The sequence below is a fragment of the Rhineura floridana genome, chromosome 3, assembly GCF_030035675.1.
Source record: "Rhineura floridana isolate rRhiFlo1 chromosome 3, rRhiFlo1.hap2, whole genome shotgun sequence".
Taxonomy (NCBI): Eukaryota; Metazoa; Chordata; class Lepidosauria; order Squamata; family Rhineuridae; genus Rhineura; species Rhineura floridana.
The window spans coordinates 203,049,464-203,076,078 of record NC_084482.1 but is presented as its reverse complement, the minus strand read 5'-3'; the positions used below and the strand labels follow the sequence as shown (position 1 = coordinate 203,076,078).

General features: G+C 44.4%; 1 protein-coding gene and 1 long non-coding RNA gene across 2 annotated transcripts; both read left to right on the top strand.

Annotated features, from left to right (window-relative positions):
• Window positions 1-297: 297 nt before the first annotated feature.
• On the top strand, window positions 298-24,921 carry LOC133378878 (zinc finger protein 721-like). The gene is made up of 3 exons (XM_061613491.1): window positions 298-655; window positions 8,050-10,097; window positions 22,104-24,921. Exons 2-3 carry the CDS (start codon window positions 8,082-8,084, stop codon window positions 23,736-23,738), a joined length of 3,651 nt encoding a protein of 1,216 aa, XP_061469475.1. The 5' UTR covers window positions 298-655; window positions 8,050-8,081; the 3' UTR covers window positions 23,739-24,921.
• LOC133381190 (uncharacterized) lies at window positions 17,931-20,046 on the top strand. The gene is made up of 3 exons (XR_009761639.1): window positions 17,931-18,042; window positions 18,853-18,995; window positions 19,887-20,046. It is a non-coding gene; the product is annotated as an uncharacterized LOC133381190 (long non-coding RNA).
• Window positions 24,922-26,615: the final 1,694 nt, after the last annotated feature.

Here is a 26,615-nt window from a genome sequence, read left to right as displayed (position 1 = left end):
TTAGACCCCTTACTTTTTTGGGAGCAGGGTCCCAGTGTCTCCAGCATCCTGCGACCCAATCATTATAAAAGGGGTGTATTAGCCACTGTGAAGAATTTTCTAATGTGCTTCCTTGTCTTTTCCTGCTGATTGGAGCCAATCAGAGTGCAAAGAGGTGAGTCAGCCACTGAGAAGACTCTTCCCAGTAGCTAACACTCTCCTTTTCATGCTTATATTGGCTCCTAGGGGGTGTCTGTTGATGTGGGAGAGGCCACTAACAAGGATCTCATTCTCAACTCTACAGCAAAAAAGAGGAAGGGGGCGTGGCTGTGGACGCTGCACTTCCGAATTTGCCACGACACTACTGATTGTAGACACTGCCTTGGTTTCCACGGTGGAAGCAAAACGGGATATAAATCCGGATTAGGAATAGCCCGCGACAGATGATTTACGATGAGGGGAAAAAATCTCCAGGCAGACATCGAGACCACTCTGTTCTCCAAGGGTTAAATGAGCGAAGTTCCGCTTCTGAGAGAGGCCGGAAATGGTAGCGGCAAAGGAAGAGCTGCGGCGAAGGCGTTTCCCTTTCGTCGAGAAGACGGGAAATCGGGCTCGCGATAGGCTTTGGCCGGAGGCTGGTGCGTCGGCTCGTGATGACAGGAGGAAAAGATACAAGGTGCGGGGGGGGGAGGTGATGGGGGCGCATTTTGGGGTGCGGGGGTGGCGGGGGCCCGGGAAGAGTAAGAACCTCGGCCCGCCGGCGCTTTCCTAATCCCAGGCAGGGGCTGCTCGTTCCAGTGCGGGCGCATGAAGTCTGTTGCAGGGTCTCTGAAGCTCCGCTTGGAGATTTGGATGGAGAGGGGAGGCGGGGGCGCCTTGGAGTGGGGGAAGCAGCTTTGCTGAATGGTGGAAACGGCACCTCTGTGTGTGGGAGAGAGGGAGGAAGAGAGGGGGGGCGGGCTCTTTCCCCTCCCCCTTCCAAAGAAAGCTGTTTTCTGCACCGAGGCTCCCTCCCGCGCATCCATAGCCCACGCCTAGCGCAAAGTGGACCTCAGTTGGCTTTGTGTCGATGACCCAGGCTTCCCAGCAACCCCTCTTTGACATGCGTAAGTGCTGATTACCTCAGATAAATTTTGTGAATACCCGCAAATCAGACTTCTATTTAATTTTTGCCAGGCCTGGGTCTCCTCCCATTACTCTGTGTGTGTATGTGGAATCCGTGGCCCTCCAGATGTCGTCAGACGCCAGTTCGCATCAGCCCCAGCCAGCTTGGCTTCAGGTAGCCCGGCAATGTCTGGAGGGCTACAGTTTCCCCATCCCTGCTTTAAAGGCAGGATGGCAATAGCCAGAGTAGTCTTGAGAGGTGGCCTGGTTTCCCTTTCCTTTCTCGTCTGCACATGCAGTGCAGTGGCATCATCAGCCCAATATGGATCATCTTTTTATGTGGAGATGAAAGTGCAGCCGTAAGTCACCCAGGGTTGTTGCCCTGCCGAAGAAAGTGTGATACAACAACCCTGCCATGTAGTTTATTGTTATACCCTTACTGCGGCTTAAGGGGAAGGTGCACAGGAACATGAACGTGGCAGGTAAGAGGTGGATCCGAAGAGGGTTATGATTCCTACCCCTTCCCCTATGGAATCCCCCACACAAAGCATTCTTTAGGTTGCAGCAAAGGTCAACAACTTCAGTTGTTTCCTAAAAAACCCATCTAGGTTAAACCCAATGCTCACTTGCCCCAGCAGCTTCATGGCCCATTGACTTCTATGGAGACGAATCAGGCTTTTCAAAAAATAAAAATACATTTTGTATATCAAGTAAGCCCCAAGCTGGATATATCAGGAGCTTCTCTTTGCTGCTGCATTTTGTTGTTTTTGGGCGGGGAGGGGGTTGGATACCTGTTGCCCAATTACAACTATAGAAAAATCTTGGATTTGTCCCTTGATTTCCATGGACATTCCTGACTTCAACCCAGGGGCATCCTACGAGTACCAGATATACAGGTGCATGTACAAGTGCATGGGGATTGTTGTTGTTATCTGCTCTTCACAGTAGCGTAGTGGCAAATTCAGAAGTGAGGGGTCCCTTTATGTTAGTTACAGTTACCACCACCCTTTTTGGTGCTGGGTTGAGAATGAGATGTGTTGTGTGCCTCCCCAATCTCCGAGCGGTGAGATTTCAGGGGTCCCTGCGCTCCTCCAGGGTTTGGTTTCCTTTGGGAAGAAGGACAGCGGAGACTGTGGTGTCTTTATGAAATATGGTTTATTTACACACATTCCAACCTGAGCTTAAGATGGAGGGGTTCAAGGCATCAGCAGTCCAATATCCAGCTTTTCCATCTGGGTTGCAAGAGGCACCCTAAATGCCATGATGCAGAGAGCCAGTCTCTCTGCCTGCCTTCAGTCTCCAAACATTCTGAAGACACCACTAAAACTACAAGCCTCTGCTGGGCTCCAGGAAGGAGGGCGATGCTCTCCTGAAGAGTTTCCATGACAAAAAGGTCTTCCTGGCCCATTCACCGTTGCTGGGCAACTGATAAACCCATTATCTTACCTGGCCACTCTATTTGATTAACAAAGGAAATTCATCTGGCTAGCAGAGCCAGCCCCCAGGCACAGGATTCCAAATCAGAGGCTGGGAAGGGGACCCACAGGAATCATCCATTCCAACCCCCATGCTCATAACAGATCCTTGTTAATGCATTTTCCCACAGCTACAGAATTCCTAGGAGTCTATAATCACGAAAGGGGAGAGTGTTAAAAGTTAAGAAGAGTCTTCGTAGCTGACGCACCTTCTTTCACTCTGATTGGCTCCAATCAGCAGGAAAGGACAAGTAAGCATGTTAGAAGACTCTTCTCAGTGGCTAACACTTCCCTTTTATGCTGTAACACTTCAGGTCGTTGGGTTACCAGAGATGAGATGCAGACAATGAGGTTTGCTTACAAAGAGTTAAAATTTATTGAGTTTTACTTACAAAGCACACAGCAGGGTGCCCTCAATAAAAGTAGATCAGTGACACAGCCCTGCAGAAGCTGGTGTCAGACTGAACACTCATACTGGGCACAAGAGACACCTTTATAGCATACAAGTTGGCATACAAGTTGATGTGGTTACATAAATGATTGATTACTGCAAAGCATTAAATCATGGCATCTTCAACATGTTATTTCATTGATCTTTTGATTTAACAGGAGCACTAATTGCTAGAAAGCTATATCATTTTAAGACAGGTAACTGAAGCATCCTGGCATCTTCCCTTGGCAAACTAGGTGCCTGCCTTACCCTTATCTCAAACTTTGCTAGCAAAACAAGTGATAAGACACCTGTGCTTCTCTTATTGACCGTACTTTACCCCATCCCTTGGCTAGGAACACTTGTCAGCTAAAATACCTAAGAAATGCTGGGGCCTTGAAGGGGATACAGACCTTTCAGGCTAAAAGCAAATATGCTTGCTACATTGGCTTTCAGCTATACATTATATTTTCCTGATACAGGGTATACATATGCTAATTGACTTATAGGTTGCTAGAGATATTGGGACCCTGCTGGGACCCTGCACCCTTTGAGTCCCTGGACAACTACACCACCGGCCCTTGACCAGCAGGTCCCAGGGCAGATTACAGCACTTTAATATTCAGTATTAAAAACAAAACAAATTGGGCCCTAAAAACATAAGTAGCCCAAGTGCCAAAAACAGGTCTCCATATCTTCTGAGCACTTGGCATTCATGTCTGTCTTTCACCCTCCCGTTGCATAGATCTGTAGTCCTCCCAGGCCAAGCTTGGTAGAGGCTAATGTTTCTATGTGTACGGGAATGTGCATAGGAGAGGTCAGTTCTAATGGTCTGGGGGTTTCTTTCATCAAGCAGGAGTGTGGTCTACTGGATCCAGGTACAAGAAAGTCTTGCTGTAGAATCATGTGAATGTAATCACTTTGGGAAATGAAGTTTTTTTCTTGTTTGATAGATGCTGGATGGGATGAATTCATCTTCTTAGTATTTCTTACCGCACCGTAGGGATGCCAGTATGGAATAGGAGGCTGGACTGTGGGATCTGGGCATGCTTCTTAGGCCATAGTGTGCTGGACCTGAGCTTGGCTGACATCATTTTCAAAAGGGCCATATTCAAGTAAGTCGTTGCACTAGCAGAGACCAGCACAAGGGTTCCCATTAGCGCAACAGGACTCCTCCCTCCCCCCCCGCCGCCTCTGTGCACACTGTACTCTTCTTTTGGAGTGTCAGGAGAACAGTCTGTGTGTGTGTGGGGGGGATAGGAGACCATTCTGTCAGACAAGCAGAAATACTTGTGCTGACAGAAACAATCTCCTAAGCACTGCTTAGAATAAGTAGTGAGACTAAGAATAAAACCCCAAATTTCCATTTTTGGAGATGTGATGATTGCAGTGTTGCTTACTTGTCAGTGATGTGTATGTAGTGCCTCCGCCTCCTCTTCCTCCTGCAGCCCACTTCCCTCAAACAGTAGGTGAGGTGGTAAATTCCTGGCAAAGTCTCACAGGATCCCCCCATATTACAAAAAAGAAACAAGCTCACTGCACATAGAAAGCTAGTTTTTAGTGATAAAGGATCTTGCCTAGTTGTCCTTTTTTCTGGATGTGCAGATCTTTTTAGTTTTGTATTTTTGTCTCACAGGCTTCTATAATGTGGCCCTACAGATTTGGCTGGATTACATCTCCCATCACTCCACCCTGCTGGTCATGTTGCTTGAGGCTGATTGGAATTTGAATGTCTACATCTTCATGACCACAGGTTCGCCTGTTATAAGAGGTTGGAACATGCCCCCCCCTCTCTCTCTAAAATAACATTGGGGTGGGCATTTTAAACCGAGAAGTAGGTCCCTACAGATGGTATTTCATCCAATGATGTCTAGTCATGACTCAGCGTGAAGGTCACAAGCCAAGAGGCATGCCAAATACACATCATGCAGAAAATCTGAGGTGTTCTGAAGCTGACGGCAGCCCCTTTATTAGTGAGTGTAAGATATATCTTTTGATTAAAATTAAACATGGAAGTGACAAATGAATCATAGGATCATAGAATAGTAGAGTTGGAATGGGCCTATAAGGGATTTATGTAACCTTTATGTAACCTTTAAGATTTAATGTAATAAAGTAAAAGTGCTGTTGTGTTTTTTATTTAGTTTTTACCATTCCTACTTTACAGCTGCTGCATCTGCAGCTTGACACAGGCAATATTTTGTACTATTTCCTAAATTAGAATCAGAGAATAGTAGTGTTGGAAGGGGCCTATAAGGCCATCAAGTCCAACCCCCTGCTCAGTGCAGGAATTCAAATCAAAGCATTCCCGACAGATGGCCTCCAGTGTTGGAGAGCCCACTACCTCTCTAGGTAATTGGTTCCATTGTCGTATGGCTCTTAAAAGTTAGGAAGTTTTTCCTGATGTCCAGTCGAAATCTGGCTTCCTGCAACTTGAGCCCATTATTCTGTGTCCTGCACTCTGGGATGATGGAGAAGAGATCCCGGCCCTCCTCTATGTGACAACCTTTCATGTACTTGAAGAGTGCTGTCATATCTCCTCTCAGTCTTCTCTTCTCCAGGCTAAACATGCCCAGTTCTTTCAGTCTCTCCTCATAGGGCTTTGTTTCCAGTCCCCTTATCATCCTTGTTGCCCTTCTCTGAACCTGTTCCAGTTTGTCTGCATCCTTCTTGAAGTGTGGAGACCAGAACTGGACGCAGTATTCAAGATGAGGCCTAACCAGTGCTGAATAGAGGGGAACTAGTACTTCACGTGATTTGGAAACTATACTTCTGTTAATGCAGCCTAATATAGCATTTGCCTTTTTTGCAGCCACATCACGCTGTTGGCTCATATTCAGCTTGTGATCAACTACAATTGCAAGATCCTTCTCGCATGTCGTATTGCTGAGCCAAGTATCCCCCATCTTATAACTGTGCATTTGGTTTCTTTTTCCTAAGTGTAGAACTTTGCATTGATCCCTGTTGAATTTCATTCTGTTTTCAGCCCAATGCTCCAGCCTATCAAGGTCCCTTTGAATTTTCTTTCTGTCTTCCACAGTATTAGCTATGCCCCCCAATTTTGTATCATCTGCAAATTTGATAAGCATGCTCTGTACCTCCTCAAAAGAGCAGTAATGGATAACTATGGGTAGCAAGGGCCAGGGAAACTGAGATTTTGGGGTAAGGCAGGCAAACAAGAAGAAAAGAGTACAGCAGTGGGAAGGCAGAGAGCAGATCACCCCAAGAAAGGACTTGATTGGCCTGAAAACCTGAAAGGAGAGAAGGGAGAGAAAAAGTGAGGGCAAATGCTTGCTGAGTCTAGTCCCCAATCCCAGCCTGTACAGGCGTTGTGGAGTTCAGTATACCCAGAATATTAATTTTTGTTGAATCAATCTGAATATTAAAACTAAAATAGTTTTCCATTGATTGAGCTGAATGGAACATTCTAACTATGTTCTGTTTGTTTCCTACAACTTTCAGAAACAATGCAAATTAAATTTTTCTCATAACAGGCCCTCTTGGTCTGACATCCAGTTCCCCCATATCCTGGCATGGACAAAAACAACCCTCTCATTGAGATGAAGCTTATAATGGGACAAAAGTCCCCATTGCTGAACTACAGCGCAATACTTGCCCTTATTGCATTAGATTCATATGTGCATTTGCTTCTGACTATTTACTCTTTTAACTGCAGCCAAATTCTGTCCCCCATGCTGTTCAACATCTACATGAAACTGTTGGGTGCAGTCATCCGGAGCTTTGGAGTGCGTTGCCATCAGTATGCTGATGACACGCAGCTCTATTTCTCCTTTTCATCTTCTTCAGGTGAGGCTGTCAATGTGCTGAAGCGGTGCCTGGCTGCGACAATGGACTGGATGAGGGCTAATAAACTGAGGTTCAATCCAGATAAGACTGAGATGCTGCTAGTGGGTGGTTCTTCTGACCGGATGGTGGATGTCCAACCTGTCCTGGATGGGGTGGCACTCCCCCTGAAGGAGCAGGTTCGTAGCTTGGGGGTTCTCCTAGAACCATCTCTGTCACTTGAGGCTCAGGGAGGCTCCGTGGCACGGAGTGCCTTCTACCAGCTTCAGTTAGTGGCCCAGCTATGCCCCTATCTGGACAGGGATAACCTAGCTTCAGTTGTCCATGCTCTGGTAACCTCCAAGTTAGAATACTGCAATGCACTCTACATGGGGCTGCCTTGGAAGACGGCTTAAAAACTGCAGCTTGTGCAAAATGCAGCGGCCAGATTGGTAACAGGGACCAGACAGTTCGAACATATAAAACCGATTCTGGCCCGCTTGCATTGGCTGCCTGTATGTCTCCGAGCTCGATTCAAGGTGCTGGTTTTAACCTATAAACCTTTACACGGCTTGGGACCACAATACCTGATGGAACACCTCTCCTGACACGAACCCACCCATACACTGTGCTCAACATCAAAGGCCCCCCTCTGGGTGCCTACTCCATGGGAGGCTCGGAGGACAGCAACAAGGGAGAGGGCCTTCTCAGTGGTGGCCCCCAAATTATGGAATGATTTCCCTGATGAGGTGCGCCTGGCACAAACCCTGCTATCTTTTTGGCGCCAGGTCAAGAATTTCCTCTTCTCCCAGGCATTTTAGGATTTATTTTAACTGGCTTTTAAATATATGTTTTTAAATTTGTATATTTGTCTTTAATATTTTAATTGTTGTAAACCACCCAGAGAGCTTTGGCTATGCGGCGGTATACAAATGTAATAAATAAATAAATAAATTAGAACAGCAGAGCAGCGAGTTTTACCCAGCTTAGTGTCTCTCTTTGTCAATAGCCTTTTTTACCCCCTTTCAGTACATAATCTTGTAGAAATTACTACCATTGTATCCAGAAGGAAAAAATCCACGCAGTGCTGTGCCTACTGAAATCAAATGGGAAATGGAGCAGAAAGAAATTAATGTTATTGTCAGAGACAGGTTCATCTTCAAAAGGTGTCATGTTTGAGCTGGGTATACAGAGAGAAAATACAAGACATCTAAAGATGTTGAGAACGAGCTGATTGTGCTTGTTCCCTGATGCAACCCCCTTTCTTTTTCTCCCCAGGAAACAACTAAGACACTAGAGAGCCATTTGTGATGTCATCAGAAAGGAGTAAGCATGAAATGGAAAGAGAGATCTTTCAAAGTCACAGTAGACCAAAGAGGCACAAGAGAAGCCCATCAAGGAATGGAATGAAGGAATGCTGTAGTTCTCAGGGTGCCAAAATTTATGAACTCCTAAACGCAGGAGATCCTGGCGGCAAAAGATGGAAAAAGTGCCTAGGGTATGTGAAAATATTCACAGACAAATCAGTATTAAATAGGTATTGTGGAACCCACACAGGGGAGGAATCTTATAAATGCATGGAGTGTGGAAAGAGCTTCAGTGATAATGGAAAATTTAAAATACATCAAAGAATGCACACAGGGGAGAAGCCATATAAATGTACAGAATGTGGAAAGAGCTTCCGTTGGATTTCATATCTCACTTCACACCAAAGAACCCACACAGGGGAGAAATCTTACAAATGCATGGAGTGTGGAAAGAGCTTCATCCAGCGTAGAAATCTTAATGAACATCAGAGAACCCACACAGGGGAGAAACCATATGAATGCTTGGTTTGTGGAAAGCGTTTTAATCAGCATGGCACCCTTACTGTACATGAAAAAATCCACAGAGGGGAGAAACCATATAAATGCCTGGTGTGTGGAAAGAGCTTCATCCAGCGTGGAAATCTTAATATACATCAGAGAACCCACACAGGGGAGAAACCTCATCAATGCATGAAATGTGGAAAGAGCTTTAGACACAGTGGAACCCTTGCTCTACATCAAAGAACCCACACAGGGGAGAAGCCATATAAATGCTTTGTGTGTGGAAAGAGCTTTAGTCACAGGAAATCTTTTCATTTACATCAAAGAACCCATACAGGGGAGAAGCCTTATAAATGCACAGAATGTGGAAAGAGCTTCTGTCGGAGTTCATATCTCACTTTACACCAAAGAACCCACACAGGGGAGAAACCATATAAATGCCTGGTGTGTGGAAAGAACTTCAATCAGAGTGCAAATTTTCGAACACATCAAAGAATCCACACAGGAGAGAAGCCTTATAAATGCATGGTGTGTGGAAAGAATTTTAAAACAAGCAATCTTGCCTCACATCAAAGAACCCACACCAGTGAGAAACCATATGAATGCTTGGTTTGTGGAAAGTGTTTTAGTCGGCATGACACCCTTACTATACATCAAAGAACCCACACAGGGGAGAAACCATATAAATGCTTGGTGTGTGGAAAGAGCTTCAGTCAGAAGGGACATCTTAATGTACATCAAAGAACCCATACAGGGGAGAAGCCTTATAAATGCATGGCATGTGGAAAGACTTTTAGAACAAGCAACCATCTTGCCTCACATCAAAGAACCCACACAGGTGAGAAACCATATAAGTGTATGGAATGTGGAAAGGTGTTTGGCAGTAGTGGAACCCTTTACATACATCAAAGAATCCACACAGGGCAGAAGCCATATAAATGCATGGAGTGTGGTAAAAGCTTTAGACGGAGTGGTCACCTCACTATACACCAAACAACCCACACAGGGGAGAAACCATATAAATGCTTGGTATGTGGAAAGAGCTTCAGCCATGGAGGACACTTTAGAACACATCAAAGAACACATACAGAGGAGAACCCATATAAATGCATGGAGTGTGGAAAGAGCTTCAGTAACAGCAGAGCAATGACTGTTCATGAAAGAGCCCACAGAGGTGAGAAGCCATATAAATGCTTGGATTGCGGTAAGAGCTTCAGGCGGAGTGGATCCCTTTCTTCACATAAAAGAACCCATACAGGGGAGAAACCTTTTAAATGCATAGAGTGTGGAAAGAGCTTCAGTCAGAGTTGGACTCTCGGTGTACATAAAAGAGTCCACACGGGTGAGAAACCATATGAATGCATGAAGTGTGGAAAGGCATTCAGAGATAGCAGCAGTGCTGCTAAACATGAAAGAAGTCACATGCATGAGAAACCATATAAATGCATGGAATGTGGAAAGACCTTTAGCACTGGTACCAACCTTACTGCACATCATAAAACCCACTCTGGCAGAAAAGTCCCACAATAGTGGGGATAGTTGACAGGCATTACCATAAGAGAACTCATCACATGGGATGCCAGGCTATGTACATAAAGGAGAGGCCATTTAAGCGCATGTGGTGTGGAGGTGGCTTCAGTCAATACTCAAGCCTTATTAAAGATTATAGACCTCAGAGAAACTATATAAATACTGGGAGATCTAAGTAGCATGCAAACCATAGGAATCCTCACTCTATGGCCAGCATCCTGTTTTCACAGTGGCTAGCCAGATGCCTATAGGAAGTTCCCAAGCAAAACCTGAGGGCAATAGCACGCTCTCCCCACCTACAGTTTCTACCAACTGGTATTTGGAAGCATACTGCCCCAGAGTTTGGAGACAGAACATAGCCATCATGGCTACAAGCCATTGATAGTCTTTTAAAGCCATCCAAGTTGGTGGTCATCACTGCCTCTTGTGGGAGTGAATTCCATAGTTTTACTATGGGCTGCGTGAAGAAGTGCGTTCTTTTGCCTGTTTTGAATCTTCTAACATTCAGCTTCATTGGATGTCCAGCGAAGCTTTCAACATGGAGAAGAGAATAGTGAACACATTTCCTTTACCAGGAAGTAAATTGGCCTCTTGAGATTCCTTGGCGAGAGGAATGGGAGGGTGATGCCTGTAGAGAATAGGCAGGGCCGTCAACAGGGAGTTACTGGGGGTACAGATGTACTGGGCCCCAGACTATAAAGTTTCTTTTTTTTTTTAAAATAAGTCTCTAGTTCTCTTGAAAATTTTTTTTACCATAACACAATTAAAAGACATTACCATCGCAGGAATAGCGTGGGTCCCAGTATGATCATCGGAACAGAATTGCTGTAAACCTTAAATCACTTTAGATCCCCTCCATCTGAAATACCGTGCCTGGCCTTGCACTGACTAACCCTGGCAGCATAAGATCAGCAGGTGAAAAACCTACGGTAAGGTAACTCATGAAAAGTGAGTTCTTTGCATGATTTAGGGTTGGCATTGAAGGACAGCTCTCATGCCTTAACAGCTATGTGGCAAGCAGATATTAAATAGAGTAAATCTTTTGTAGTGTGGAACTACAATTATGGGGAATGCTTCATCTGGATATTCTATTTGTTTGTTTGTTTATTTATTGTCGTTATTTCTACCCCGCCCTTTTTCCAAAACTGGAACTCACGGCGGATATCTTTTTGTTTGTTTGTCACCCTGCTTTATTTTTGGCACTCTACCCCACCTGCAATACATTTGTATGTGACAAACTACATGCAGATTTTATGGAAACTTGTGCAGCAGAGGGCCCAATCTATATACAAGATACCGGCCCCAGTGGCGTCACTAGGGTTGGTGTCACCCGGTGCGGTAACTCATGGTGTCACCCCCATGGACCTCCTCCCGTACCAGAACATACAGAATCCTTAGTAATGTTTTTTGTACTAATGTTACTTGTAAATTGTAATTCCCGTATATCACTGAATGTAATAGCACACACACACACACACACACACACACACACACACACACACACACAGCTGTGGGATCATCACACAAACAACCTAGAACATTTTTTCCCTTTCACAAGGACATGCAAAAGATTGAACCCAGGACCTCCTGCATGCAAAGCACATGCTCAGCCTACCACTGAGAAATAGGGTAGAAAAGCACTCACTGTTCTGCTGGCCTGGGGATAATTCTGAGGGCCAGTTAGAGAGGCTTGGAGGGCCACATTTGGTCTCTGGGCCTGAGCTATCCCCCCCATTCTAATGAGCAGCCACAAGTGAAGCAGGGCAGGGAGTGCAGAAATCCTGATTCAATAGGTCCCCTTCCCAAGTCTGCACAGTTTTGTTTTGGCTTCAGAGGATCTCCAAATCAAGGATTACAGGGACAGAAGAGGCAATGTCATTTCCACACAATTGAACTGAAACCTATCTTTTTTTTGAGAAATTAAGCACTGGGGATCATATTGCACCAAGTCTAACAGCAATGGTAAATTTCAAAAAAAAAAAAAAAAGTGCCAAAGCTCACAGGTGCTTGTTAGCTCTGTACCCCTAAACCAAGGGATGTAGTCATCCATTGGTCTGGGGGGGGGGGAGTTAGACCCATTGATTTTTGGAAGCAGGGTCCCTATGTCTCCAGCACCCTACAAGCCAATTATTTATTGTCGTTATTTTTACCCCGCCCTTTTTCCAAAACTCGAACTCACAGCGGATATCTTTGTTTGTTTGTCACCCTGCTTTATTTTTGGCACTCTACCCCACCTGCAATACATTTGTATGTGACAAACTATATGCAGATTTTATGGAAACTTGTGTCATTGTGGGTTAGTGCAGCAGAGGGCCCAATCTACATACCAGATACTGGCCCCAGAAAGTCCTGTTGGTACCCCTGGTAGAACCTTTGGCCCACAAAGCTGTTTTTCCCAAACCACGGCCATATATGATATCAGGTGGGAGGCAAGTAAAGGGAAACCATTTGGAAAGAGGTAAACCTTTCTGCTTTTACAAAGGAAAGATCTGCACTCCTCCCATGATGAGCTTCACAAAAGCTAATTGGATTAGGTTCTTTCCTTTTTAATTGTTCTTGGTCTCTGTAGACTTACTTTTCTTGTGGAGTCCTTCAACTAAAAACAGGAGACCTTGTCAGAGCTGCTTTGGTAGATCTGGGGCTTTGCGATATTTTGCAGATTTCACAGACACCATTAACCTTTGGAAAGAAGGAAAGTTCCAGTAACTGGGTGCTCTGGAATTACTTCCTGTTGTTTTTAAAGATTGTGCTGCTTCTGTCCCTTTATATTAATATTTTGTTTTATTAGAAATGTTTATACGCAACTATTCTAAGCAGTGTACATGAAATAATAGCCCCCCCATGTATTTTCTCATTGTTCCTGAAAGCCCCATAGTCTGTCCCAATACTATTTCCTAGATAAGGTTAGCATTTTTTCTGTGTGGTTTTACAGTATTTTATTTTTTTCTTTATAATAGAGTAAAATGTTTTATATACAATGTATGAAGCATTGTAATTGCTCACATTTCTTAATATTTCCAATTTTTAGCCATCTGTTTGTTTCAGTAAAATGACTTTTGCTTTTATATGGTTCTGGCTTTTTGTTCACTCCTGTAGTGTGAAATTGTGGAAAAGACTGTATGGCGAGGAGATTAGCTGTCCTTCCTTAAGATCCCATCACAAGCCTGAATTCTCCCCTCTAGAGTTATTGCTTATTTTAGGCCCCTGGCTATTGCATCTAGGGTTGCCAGGTCAGAAGTATCCCAAAGCCTAAAATTACAGGGGCGGGCCCAAGTGATGTCACAGGGGCGGGCCCAAGTGATGTCACAGGGGCGGGCCCAAGTATTGTCACAGGGGCAGGCCCAAGTGATGTCATTAAACATGATACATTAAGCATCAACCACAGTTGCTTGGAGCATACAATTCAAACAAAAACATTTCTCTGATTGGAAATTAAAATAGAAATCTTAGCTGAAAGATAGAGCCTGGGTAGGGAACATTTAATCTAGCCTACTTGATTCTGGCAAGAAGGATTTAAGTGCCATCAGTCACCAGAAGGCCATTGTAGGAAGAAAGGAGCCTAGTGTTGTGGAGATGTTAGATAGGAGCCCTCAGGAGTAAAGATGGATGCTCCTGAAGGCTGCAATTCTAAACACACTGACTAAGCCCCATAGAACACAACAGGACTTACTTCTGAGTAGATATGGTTTGGATTGTGCTGTTGGTAAAGCGTGACTAGGGATCCTCTGCAAAGACATCCATATCCAAGCAGGGTTGGCAACCCCCTGCCTGGAATGCCCTGCCTGTACCTTTCAACATGGCTGCTCTAAGCTTCTTTACAGATTTGACCCTTCCCTTCCAGAAGAGGTCTGAGAAATGAATAAGAGTAAGAAGATTCTCTACCCTTTTCTGTCTACCTTGCTATAAACTCACTTTGACAGCCAATCCAATTCCAGTGAGTAATTACTGACAGAGAGAAAACACACATGCTTTGATCTACCGTCACAGACAGCAGCTTGGGAACAACAACAGTTGCAGCCACACTTCCCAGTATGTGAATTCTCTTTTGCCACTATTGGGCAAGAAACAAACTGTCATGCAGCCAACAAGGTGCATCATCAGTGGGTTTAAGGGGGCTGAGCTGAGCACATGGAACCACTGTTGTTGCTTCTATGGATGTAAGGGAGTGAAGTTAAAGGTAAATGAAATGCAAACAGAAAAATAAAAATAAAAGGCTGATGATTTCCTAAATGCAATACCATACCAACCACAACAAAATTTCTATGAGTAAGGCAGAAAACTCAGCATCCCACAACCAGTCAGGATTCCTAACCAAAAACCAAAACTAGAAAAATCCTGGCAGCCAGTCAGCCAAAGTCACAGAAATCCACATGCAGCACAACCTGACCCCCCAGGCTGCAGTTAGTGCAGAATGCTGTGGCATGATTGCTGATGTGAGTGAAACCCTATCACCACATAATACCTCTGCTCCGAAATCTGCACTGGTTGCCAGTTTGCTACCAGGCCAAGTTCAAGGTGTGCTTTCCATGCTACAGGTGCCACATAGTACTACTTCTGCTCTTCTAAGAAATCAGTCCTTTAGTGTGGCAGCACCTACACTTTGGAACTCCCTGCCTATTGACATTAGTCAGACACCATTGTACTATTTTCCCAGCATGTAGAAGCTATTGTGTTTTTTATATATTTTGAATGTTTTTAAATACTTGTCTTTAACTGTTTTTGCCAATAATTTTATTGTTTTAATTCCTTGTGTAACCCCTTTTAGGTTTTTTACAATAAAGCAGTATATAAATGTTGTAAATAAAATACATAAATAAATTTTGGAGGCACTGTGACCCTTGGGTCTCTTTCCACTTTTAGGAACAAAGGAATCTACCTTATACCGACTTGGGCCATTTAATGCCATCTAGCTCAGTACTGATAACATGGACTAGCATTGGCTTTCCAGGATTCCAGGCAATGGTCTCTTTCAGAGACTGAATTTTGGACCTTTGCATGCAAAGCATATGCCCTACCACTGAGCTACAGCCCTGTTTAAAAAAGTATCTTTTAAAATTGTTCTTTTCAATTCACTAATGAATGCATATAATACCTAGGGCAGATCCACACCATTCATTTAAAGCACATTCAACACCCATTTGAAGCACATGAATCCCATCACAGAATCATAGGTACTCGTTTGCAGGGCCGGCTCCAGGCATGCGGGGGCCCTTGGGCATCAGCTTGCCCTGGGCCCGATGGGTGGGTGGGTGTGCACACACACGCATATGCGTGCCCCCCCCACTGCTCGCCTACCTGTCTGGGCATTAGCATTGCCCTTAATGAAGGTGTTTTAGCATTGCCCTTAATGAAGATGGCAGCTGCGGCTTCCCTAAGGGGAATGAAGCCTCTGCCGCCATCTTTGTTGATGGCACACATGTGTGCTACGCACTCACATCTGCCATCAACTAAGATGGCGGCAGCAGCTTCAGTACCTTAGGGAAGCTGCGGCCGCCATCTTCATTAAGGGCAATGTTAAAAAGCCGGCTGACAGATAAGTGAGGGGGCGTGCATCACGGAAGGGGGCGGAGGGCCCCTCAGGGGCTTCTGTAGCTCCGGGGCCCTTGGGCCAGTGCCCAACCTGGCTGCCCTTTTGAACCGGCCCTGTTCTTACGGCTACTCTATTCTCAATATGAGCTGACAGTATTCTTTTTTTCTTTGTTAAATCTGACATTTTTAGTTTGAAATTATTGCTCAGAGCATAGGCTACCACAGCTGAGTACATGCAAGAAAAAATGCAAAATACATATTAAAATACAAGTCATATTTTATCAAACATATTTCATCAACATACAGAAAGGAACAACAGCCATAAAGTAAGAATGAATTTTTTTTTAAAAAACGACGACGACGAAATAATAGATAATATAGTAAAATGCTTTCACTGCTTTTGCTCTTAAGGTACCTGGGCTGGAGGGAGGATATAAAAGATTATGTTGTATTTATTATCTTTGATTTTTTGTTGTACTTTAATTAATGTAATTAGGTCTACAGTTCACTTATTTTGTTATTGCTCTTGAGGTAGCTGCATTGTATCTGCTTTGTTTATTATCCATGAATCCCATATTTTGTTTGGTTTTACATAATGACTTATCTACAATTTTTAAAAGTTGTTATTTCAACAAAATGACTTTTTGGTGTGATTGTGGTTTGTGGCCACTCCTCATCTGCTCCCTGGAGCAAATTACAGCATTAATATGTTATCAAAGGAAACACAAATATCTCTTTTTTGGAAAGTAGCAGGCCCAGATTTTTCTGTGCAAGAATCCAAGAATCAGTCCCCGGCCAGCAACTCACTATTCATGATATTATTTCCTCTGCACTTACACTCCTTATTGGCTCCTGCAAATCTCCCAAGGTCTTTTATTTTTATTTAAAAATATGTGTAAGTCCCTTTTCTAGGCAAAGTTCATTCAAAGCGGCTTATAATAATAAAGTTGAGTTATAAAAAAAAGTCAATATTACTAAAAACAAAACAAACATCTGTAAAAACAGATGTGGCATTCCAAGAATATAACAGTACTCCAGCCTTCATACAGCAAGTAGGATAAGAATTACTGGATGGAGGGGAAGGCCAATCAAACAAACAAACAAACAAACTGAGACTTTAAGGCAGATGTGGAGAACCTGCGGCCCTCCAGATGTTGCTGAGCTACAACTTCCATCATTTAGGCTGCATTAACAGAAGTATACTTTCCAAATCGCATGAAGTAGCTCCCCTCTATTCAGCACTGGTTAGGCCTCATCTTCAGTACTGCATCCAGTTCTGGTCTCCACACTTCAAGAAGGATGCAGACAAACTGGAACAGGTTCAGAGGAGGGCAACAACAGGGGACTGGAAACAAAGCCCTATGAGAAGAGACTGAAATTACTGTTTAGCCTGGAGAACAGAAGACTGAGGGGAAATACGATAGCACTCTTCAAGTACATGAAAGGTTGCCACACAGAGGAGGGCCGGGATCTCTTCTCTATCGTCCCAGAGTGCAGGATACGGAATAATAGGCTCAAGTTGCAAGAAGCCAGATTTTGACTGAACATCAGGAAAAACTTCCTAACTGTTAGAGCCATACGACAATGGAACCAATTACCTAGAGAGGTAGTGGGCTCTCCGACATTGGAGGCATTCAGGAGGCAGCTGGACAGCCATCTGTCGGGAATGCTTTGATTTGGATTCCTGCATTGAGCAGGGGGTTGGACTTGATGGCCTTATAGGCCCCTTCCAACTCTATTATTCTATGATCCCTGGCCGTTGGCCATGCCGGCTGGCTGGGGCTGACACTGTAGTTCTGGTTCAGCAACATCTGGAGGGCCAAAGGTTCCCCACCTGTGCTTGCAGCGTTTCTGAACGGAGTGGAGTACAGCTTGCCCTCAACAGGCAGTAAGTAAGTAAATACAAGTAAATATGCTATTCATAAATATCCTTAAAAGCAGAGCTTGTAAAAGTGCACTACCACCAGCCCTATCCAGTGGCCATGCTGGCTGGGGCTGATGGGAGTTGTAGTTCAAAAAGTAACTTTTCCAAGCTCCGCTTAAAAGCATGTTCTACAATTTGCTTAGCCTCAGTCTTTCCCTTGATGAAAGCCTGGAGCTGGTTCCCGCTTGCAGTTTGGAAACTGATTATTTAGATCTGCTTCAATCAGGCTTTTATTTTGGTCACGGGATAGATATAGCCTTAGCCTCCTTGGCAGTTCCCTTACTCTGGAGAGAGAAAGACTCAGTCCTCCAAGGGTCGAATGAAGAGCGTTCTGGTTCCTAGAGAGGCAGGGAACTTTTAAAAGCAGGAAGACAATATTGAATGCTCTTTTTCTGTTTCCGGAAGTGGAATAAGCCTCGTGGGATTCCTTGGCGGAGTGGAGGTAGGGAGGCTGATGCACGCAGAGAACAGGAGAGAAAGGTAAAGGGGCAACATTGGAGGTGATGGGGGGAAGCATCTGGGTGATGAGGAAGAGGGGAAAGGGAGGGCCAAGAATTTGCTTTTGCGGGAGAAAGAGAGGAGAACTTCCACCTGACTCCGCTCTCAGAATCACAGGCAGGGGCTGGTCTCTCCAGCCCAGCTGCGGGGTTTCTACTGCAGGATCCTCTTTGAAGCGCACTTTTGAATCAGTTTTGTCGCCATGAGATTTGGACGGCGGAGTGGGAGGGGGCGCGCCTTGGGGTCGGGGAGCAGCCTTAATTACTGGTGGGGGGGAGATCTTGTGTGTGTTTGAGAGACGACATGAAGGGGCTTTTTCTCCTTTTCTTCCTCCTGCAACTAGACAAGGCTGTTTTGTTCTGCACCGAGAAAGGCCTCCTTTTCCCCCTCCAAAACTCAAGGGGATCCGGTTGATGTCGCAGGAGGGCTTTAAAGAGGATGATAAATCCAAAGCTATCCTGCTGCCAACTAGACCACAAATTTGCAGTGTCTGGATGAGACAGGGAGGGTATGTGTATGTGTTGCCCTGATACACAGGAAAGCTGTGCTGCATTTGTGGGTCACAGCTGGAGGAGAGCCGTCCTTGAATTTCTTTTTGCTTGAACTGACCAGACCCTTCTTTGCCTTCTAAAGTCAGAAGACAGAAACTGTAGAAACTAACCACCCCTCGTCAGCTAACCTTGCTGCTGCTCAGGGAACAGGGGCTTCTCCACTTTGGGTGTACTCCCTGATGCGGAGGGGAAGATATATATTTATTTAAAAGCTGACGGGTGGATCTTGCTTCTTTTGCAGGATTGGCAGGTGAGGGTTGCTGAGGCTGCCGGTTCTTCTCTGCTGGAGCCAGCCTTGTCCATGCCCAGTCACAGGAGTTCCTGATAGCGTTCCTGGGGTTTCATAGTACAGTGCTTCAACAGTCTTCACAACAACCCTGCACGGTGAGCTAGGGCAAGCCTCTGTGTGGTGTACTGATGAAAAGAGATCTAGGTTCAAATCCTCACTGGGCTCTGGGGCTCACTTGGTTACCTTGAGCCATGTTCCCTCTTGATCCAACCTACTTCACTGGGTGGTTGTGAGGAAAAAGATCATGTGTGCCATCCTGGAGTGAAATGTATTTAATCATCATCCTGTACTACTCTTAGGAATTATTTTTATTTTACCAAAACCGTGGGCTGACATGCATAAGTGCTGACTGCCCCAGTTAATTTTTGTGAATAGCCAAAAACCAGACTTTATTTTTCCATCTTTTCATGGCCTTCGAAGCTGAATCCTGAAGGGCAGCACAAGCATCAATGTTCATGAGTGTGTAGCTGTAGTTACAGACATATGTTTTCAGTCCTATGGTTTTTCTTTCTTTTTTCAGACGCTTCTAATGTAGACTGTTGGGAAACACATCAGGTAGATTAATTGCAATAAATACTTCTATCTTTAAGAATATGCTTTAAGAATCAGTGTGAGGCTTTGCCTGTATTTTGGGGCTTCTGTTCATCAGATTTTGGCATTCATGGCTCCAGAGGGGGACGAGGAAGCACTCCCCAGACTTGTCACTTCTCTTCCCCATTGATGGAGCCCTGTGGTTATTTGAATGTGAAAGGCCCTTTTCAGTTTCATACACCTTGCCTCTACTGTGCTCCCCAGATTTTTCTCCCCCTGAGTTTTGAACATCCACTGAATGTGTGCACAGGCGTGTGTAATACATACATATGTGATACATATGAAATACTTGACATTAGTGCACTGAACATAGACTGGAGAAACCTGGATTCACATCCTTGCTAAGCAAGTAACCTTGGCTCAGTCACTATCTCTCAACCTACTCTACCTCACAGAGTTGTTGTGAAGATAAACGCAGAGGTGGAACTATGTTTGCCATGCTGAGGTTTTCCGAGTTGAGGAGCTGGTCATACTGAAAGTGCCATTTCTGCCAGATGGAGGTTCAGGTGATCCACTGCAGGGGGTGGGAAGTTCGGGCTTGTTGGATCTACTTGTGTGTGTGTGCGTGCATGCATGTGTTTTACTAGACCCTCCAAGATCTGCCAAGCTGAGCCAGATGCAAAAGATATAAGGTGGTATTCAGTGCTGATCCTACTCAGAGTAGACCCATTGAAATAAATAAACATGACTAACTTAGGTTCATTAATTTCAGTGGGTCTACTCTGTGTAGGACTTAGTTGAATGCAGCCCATAGCCTTGGAATGAAAGAAAAGGGTGCCTCTGATCGTATGCGGAGCCTAGGAATTTGGGGAAGTGAAAAGAGAGGCTTTTCATGTCTCCTGGAGGCTTCGTCATGAAGTCATTTGACATCATCCACTCCCACAGTACTTCATGTACTCACTTGCAGTACTTACAAATCCCATTTAATGCCAACTCTTAAGTCCATGATGTCAGATTGATACGCATGCTGGTATGTTTTAATTTTGTGTTTGTTAAAAAGGACCCTGTTGCAAAGATGGATCTGTGCAAATGGATGGGGGGGGGGTTTGGCTAGATTGACTGAGGGTGACAAGAATTCCTAAGGCATAGACTGGAAGAAACTGGGGGAAGAGATTGAACAGCTATTGAGGGCCTAAATGTTAGGCTGTTTCTCATTCAAGCCCCTTGACGTAAACGGAGCATGCAAGAAAAATACCACCAAGTGAATGTATCTATTTAGTTATTTATGTAGTTGATTTGCCACTTCAGAGAAACACAAGGCAGCTGATAATAATTAAGAACATAAGAAGAGCCAGCTGGATGAGGCTAATGACCCATGTGTTCCAGCATCCTGTCCTCACAGAGGCCAGCCAGATGCCATATTAGAGCCATGAATCCCAAATATGTAAAAAGAATGACAGTCTTCCATGCCTCTCCAGTTCCCATCAGCCCATCCGCCAGAATGGAAGGAGTTGCCGTGGGGCCTTCAGGGCTGCATCCCTCATACTAAATACTAACATAGGAAGCAGCCTTACACTGAGTCAGACCATTGGTCCTCCTAGTTCAGTATTGCCTACACTGACTGGCAGCAGCCCTCCAGGATTTCAGGCAGGGTTCTTTCCCAGCCCTACAAGGAGATGCTGGGGATAGAACCAGGGACCTTCTACGTGCAAGGCAAATACTCTACCACAGAGCTGTAGTCCCTCCCCTAAACATCCCTCGGGTTATAGCAAAGGTCAAACAACCTCAGTGGTTCCCTCAAACTTCTCCCAGTTCTGATCCAGCTCTCATGCAGAAGCCCCATTCTTCACTGACTTGCAAGCAGATGAGTCCGGCCTTTTAAAAGATAAAAATGAGTCTTGTACAGTGAGGAGGATCCAAGCTAGATATACCAGAGGTTCTTCTTGTTGCTGCTCCAGGGAGGAGAGCTAGAAAGATGGAGAAGGGGCAGAAGGGGCACAAGATTACAGTAGGGCCCCACTTCCTGGCGGTTCGCTTCCCGGCGTTCCGCTAATGCGGCGGCTTTCATTCCCCATTTTAAAGCCAATTTTGTAGGATTTTCACGTGATGCGCCCCATTATACTCAATGGGGTTCCGCTTTACAGCAATTTCTGCTTTATGGCAGGGGTCCGGAACGGAACCTGCCATATAAGCGGGGCCTGCCTGTACAACAGGGAAGAAGGAAGTGCAAGCAATGTGTGAAAGTCACCATAGTGCTTCCTTTCCAATGCATAGCCTTTGGATCTCACTAACAACTGTTTTCACTGCAGGTAAATTAATCAGAACCACAGAACCGTGAGGTGTAGCAGGTCAGTTTCTTTCACAAGCCTTGCTGCAATTGTGTTTTTCTCCTTCTCATTACATGATTTGGTGGAAATTTTAACCATTGTATCAGAGGACAAAAAATCCTCACTTAGGTGTTCCTTCTGAAATCAAATGGGAAAATGAGCAGAAAAGGATTGCTTCATGTTATTACTGAGGCAGGAGCATATTGAAAAGATGACAAGTTTCAGCAAGGCAGGACATGGGAGAACCTTGGAAAAATCATGCTTGATCCCTAATGTGGTCCTCTGTTACTGCCTTGAAGTCATTATGGAATGTTCTTTTCCCCAAATAGGTGGTGACTCATGCAGGAAAACGCTAGGGAGCCATTTCTGATGTCTTTGGAAATAACTAAACATGAAGTGGAAAAAGAGACATTTCAAAATCAAAGGGGAACAAAAAGGCACAAGAAAAGCCAATCAAGGAATGGGAGAAAGAAATCCTCTATTTCTCAGGGTGCTGTCATTACAGAACACCTAAATGTAGAAGATCACAAAGGAAAGAGACAGAATGGTGAAATATTCAAAGACAAATTTGTATTGAATGTACGTTGCAGAACCCGTACAGCGCAGAATCCACATAAATGCATGGAATGTGGAAAGAGCTTCACTGAGAGGGGAAATCTAACTAAACATCAAAGAACCCACACAGGAGAGAAACCATATCGATGCACAGAGTGTGGAAAGAGCTTTACTCGGAATGAACATCTTAAAACACATCAAAGAACGCACACAGGGGAGAAGCCTTATGAATGCATGGAATGTGGTAAGAGTTTCAGTCGGCATCACCATCTTACTTCACATGAAAATACCCACACAGGAAAGAAACCATATAAATGCACAGAATGTGGAAAGAGCTTCAATCAGAGTGGGACTCTTTCTGTGCATCGCAGAACCCACACTGGAGAGAAACCATATAAATGTATGGAGTGTGGAAACAGCTTCAGACAGAGTTCATCCCTCACTTTACACCAAAGAACTCACACAGGTCAGAAGCCATATAAATGCATGGAGTGTGGAAAGAGCTTCCATCAAAGTGGAAACCTTAATATGCATCAAAGAATCCACACAGGAGAGAAGCCATATAAATGTATGGAATGTGGAAAGAGCTTCCGTCTTAGTGGATTCCTTGCTTTACATCAAAGAATGCACAGAGGGGAAAAGCCATATAAATGCATAGAGTGTGGAAAGAGCTTCATTGACAGTGGAAGTCTGACTAGACATCAAAGAACCCACACAGGGGAGAAGCCATATAAATGCATGAAATGTGGAAAGAGCTTTAGTGAGGGCGGTAAACTTATCACACATGAAAGAACCCATACAGGGGTGAAACCATATAAATGCATGGAGTGTGGTAAAAACTTCAGTCAGAGTGGAAACCTTAGACAGCATCAAAGAATTCACACAGGGGAGAAGCCATATAAATGCTTGAAATGTGGAAAGAGCTTCAGTGAAAGCAGTAAACTCACCACACATGAAAGAACCCACACAGGAGAGAAGCCATATGAATGTATGGAATGTGGAAAAAGTTTCATTGATGGAGGAAGTCTAGCTAAACATCAGAGAATACACACAGGGGTGAAACCATATAAATGTCTGGACTGTGGAAAAAACTTCACCCACAGTGGAAACCTTAAACAACATCAAAGAAGCCACACAGGGGAGAAACCATATAAATGCATGGAGTGTGGAAAAAGCTTCAGTCAGAGTGAAAACCTTAAACAGCATCAAAGAACCCACACAGGGGAGAAACCATATAAATGTATGGAATGTGGAAAGAGCTTCAGTCAGCATCATCACCTTAGTTCACATGTAAAAACCCACACAAGGGAAAAGCCATATAAATGTATGGAATGTGGAAAGAACTTCAGTGAGAGCAGTAAACTCATCCCACATCAAAGAACCCACTGTGGGACACGATCACATAAATGTGAGGAGGGTCAATAGTACTACTTTAATATTTAGTAAAGATTGTGCTCTCAAATTACTCCATAAATGTATGGAGTGTGGAAGGAACAATATTCTTAATTTACATGAAAGAAGTGATATGGGAGAAAAATCATTGAAATTCATACCCTGTGGAACATAAGAACATAAGAAGAGCCTGCTGGATCAGGCCAGTGGCCCATCTAGTCCAGCATCCTGTTCTCACAGTGGCCAACCAGGTGCCTGGGGGAAACCCGCAAGCAGGACCTGAGTGCAAGAACACTCTCCCCTCCTGAGGCTTCCGGCAACCGGTTTTCAGAAGCATGCTGCCTCTGACTAGGGTGGCAGAGCACAGCCATCATGGCTAGTAGCCATTGATAGCCCTGTCCTCCATGAATTTGTCTAATCTTCTTTTAAAGCCATCCAAGCTGGTGGCCATTACTGCATCTTGTGGGAGCAAATTCCATAGTTTAACTATGCGCGGAGTAAAGAAGTACTTCCTTTTGTCTGTCCTGAATCTTCCAACATTCAGCTTCTTTGAATGTCCACGAGTTCTAGTATTATGAGAGAGGGAGAACTTTTCTCTATCCACTTTCTCAATGCCATGCATAATTTTATACACTTCTATCATGTCTCCTCTGACCCGCCTTTTCTCTAAACTAAAAAGCCCCAAATGCTGCAACCTTTCCTTGTAAGGGAGTCGCTCCATCCCCTTGATCATTCTGGTTGCCCTCTTCTGAACCTTTTCCAACTCTATAATATCCTTTCTGAGATGAGGCGACCAGAACTGTACACAGTATTCCAAATGCGACCGCACCATAGATTTATACAACGGCATTATGATATCGGCTGTTTTATTTTCAATACCTTTCCTAATTATTGCTAGCATGGAATTTGCCTTTTTCACAGCTGCTGCACACTGGGTCGACATTTTCATCGTGCTGTCCACCACAACCCCGAGGTCTCTCTCCTGGTCGGTCACCGCCAGTTCAGACCCCATGAGCGTATATGTGAAATTCAGATTTTTTGCTCCAATATGCATAATTTTACACTTGTTTATACTGAATTGCATTTGCCATTTTTCCGCCCATTCACTCAGTTTGGAGAGGTCTTTTTGGAGCTCTTCACAATCCCTTTTTGTTTTAACAACCCTGAACAATTTAGTGTCGTCAGCAAACTTGGCCACTTCACTGCTCACTCCTAATTCTAGGTCATTAATGAACAAGTTGAAAAGTACAGGTCCCAATACCGATCCTTGAGGGACTCCACTTTCTACAGCCCTCCATTGGGAGAACTGTCCGTTTATTCCTACTCTCTGCTTTCTGCTTCTTAACCAATTTCTTATCCACAAGAGGACCTCTCCTCTTATTCCATGACTGCTAAGCTTCCTCAGAAGCCTTTGGTGAGGTACCTTGTCAAACGCTTTTTGAAAGTCTAAGTACACTATGTCCACTGGATCACCTCTATCTATATGCTTGTTGACACTCTCAAAGAATTCTAATAGGTTACTGAGACAGGACTTTCCCTTGCAGAAGCACTGCCTCATTTTGAGGTTTCAGTGCTAGAGGAAGCCTTACCAAAGAGGAAAAACCAGTGGCGGAATGAAATCTTATAAATGTGTGGAGTGTAATAGGGAGTTACCACATCTTATGGGATACCATATAGTATCCACATAGGTGGGAAACCATATACAGGTATCTGGTATGGAACACTCAAACCTTTTTAGATGTTACAGAATCCGCATTCAAACCTTTTTAGATGTTACCAGAGAGAAACCATTTCAATATTTGGAGATCTTGAAAGCATTTGTGAAGGGAAGCCATGGAAATGCTTACACTGTTGTGAAAAACCAGGATTGATTACAATTACGATTTTCTTTCTCTCCCCAAAGTCAGTGTAGGTATTCTTAACTCATGCTCCTGGGGAATATCCTTGCAGCACAAGGCAGTCTGCAAGCTTTTTGGAGCGTGGCCCTGATTATTTGACAGGGAAGCCTATGCTCCTAGGATCAACATAGATAAAATGTCCATTCGTTTCTAATCCTCACTGACTTGGTCATACTTGATTTCTGACTACTTCTTAACTTATAATTCAGCCATTTCATTCAGTTTCTCTTTGAAATTCCTTTCTTCCAAAGGATCATTGGGATGAATTTGAATAAGAATAATGGGAAGGAATGAGTTGATTGTGATGCTGGATACAATAGAATAAATGGGCAAAACAATTTAGGACTGGCAGAGAGATCTGAGAAATGAGGCAGTGGGATTGAGCAGCAAAAGATTACAGAAATCAATAGAATTAGCATGGCAGGTGAGAGAGAGTGAGTGGATGGAAACTACATTTCTAATAGATTCAGGTAACCAATATCTGTATTAGAAGTTGTGGAAATACTCTTACTTCTAATCCAGTGGTTTCTAATCTTCCTTGATTTACTTATACCTAATTTCTGACCACTTCTTGATGTTACGATTTGTCAGTTTGATTTCAGTGGGGCTAACAGCTGGTATAGCGCAGTGGGGAGGAGAGCCTGTCTGGGAGTTCAGAGTCTGTGACCCGCTCATGTCTCCTGGGTGCCAAGGGCCAGCTAAAGATCACCCCCATGGTGAGTGGCTCAGGGGTTACGTGGCCTGCCACCTGTGCAGCCGTGGGCAAGCTGCATAGTCCCAAGGAGCCCAGTTGCCCCCCAGCTGGCAGTTGTGGACAAGGAAGGGGCTGGCTTGTGCAGCTGTGGCAAGCTGAGCAGGCCCTAGCCAGCTGGGGAGGACTAGCCTCAGAGGGAGGCAATGGTCAACCCCCTCTGAATACCACTTATTCATAGGGAAAACCCTATTCATAGGGTTGCCATAAGTCAGGATCGACTTGAAGGCAGTCCATTTCCATTTTCCATTACTCCCAGGT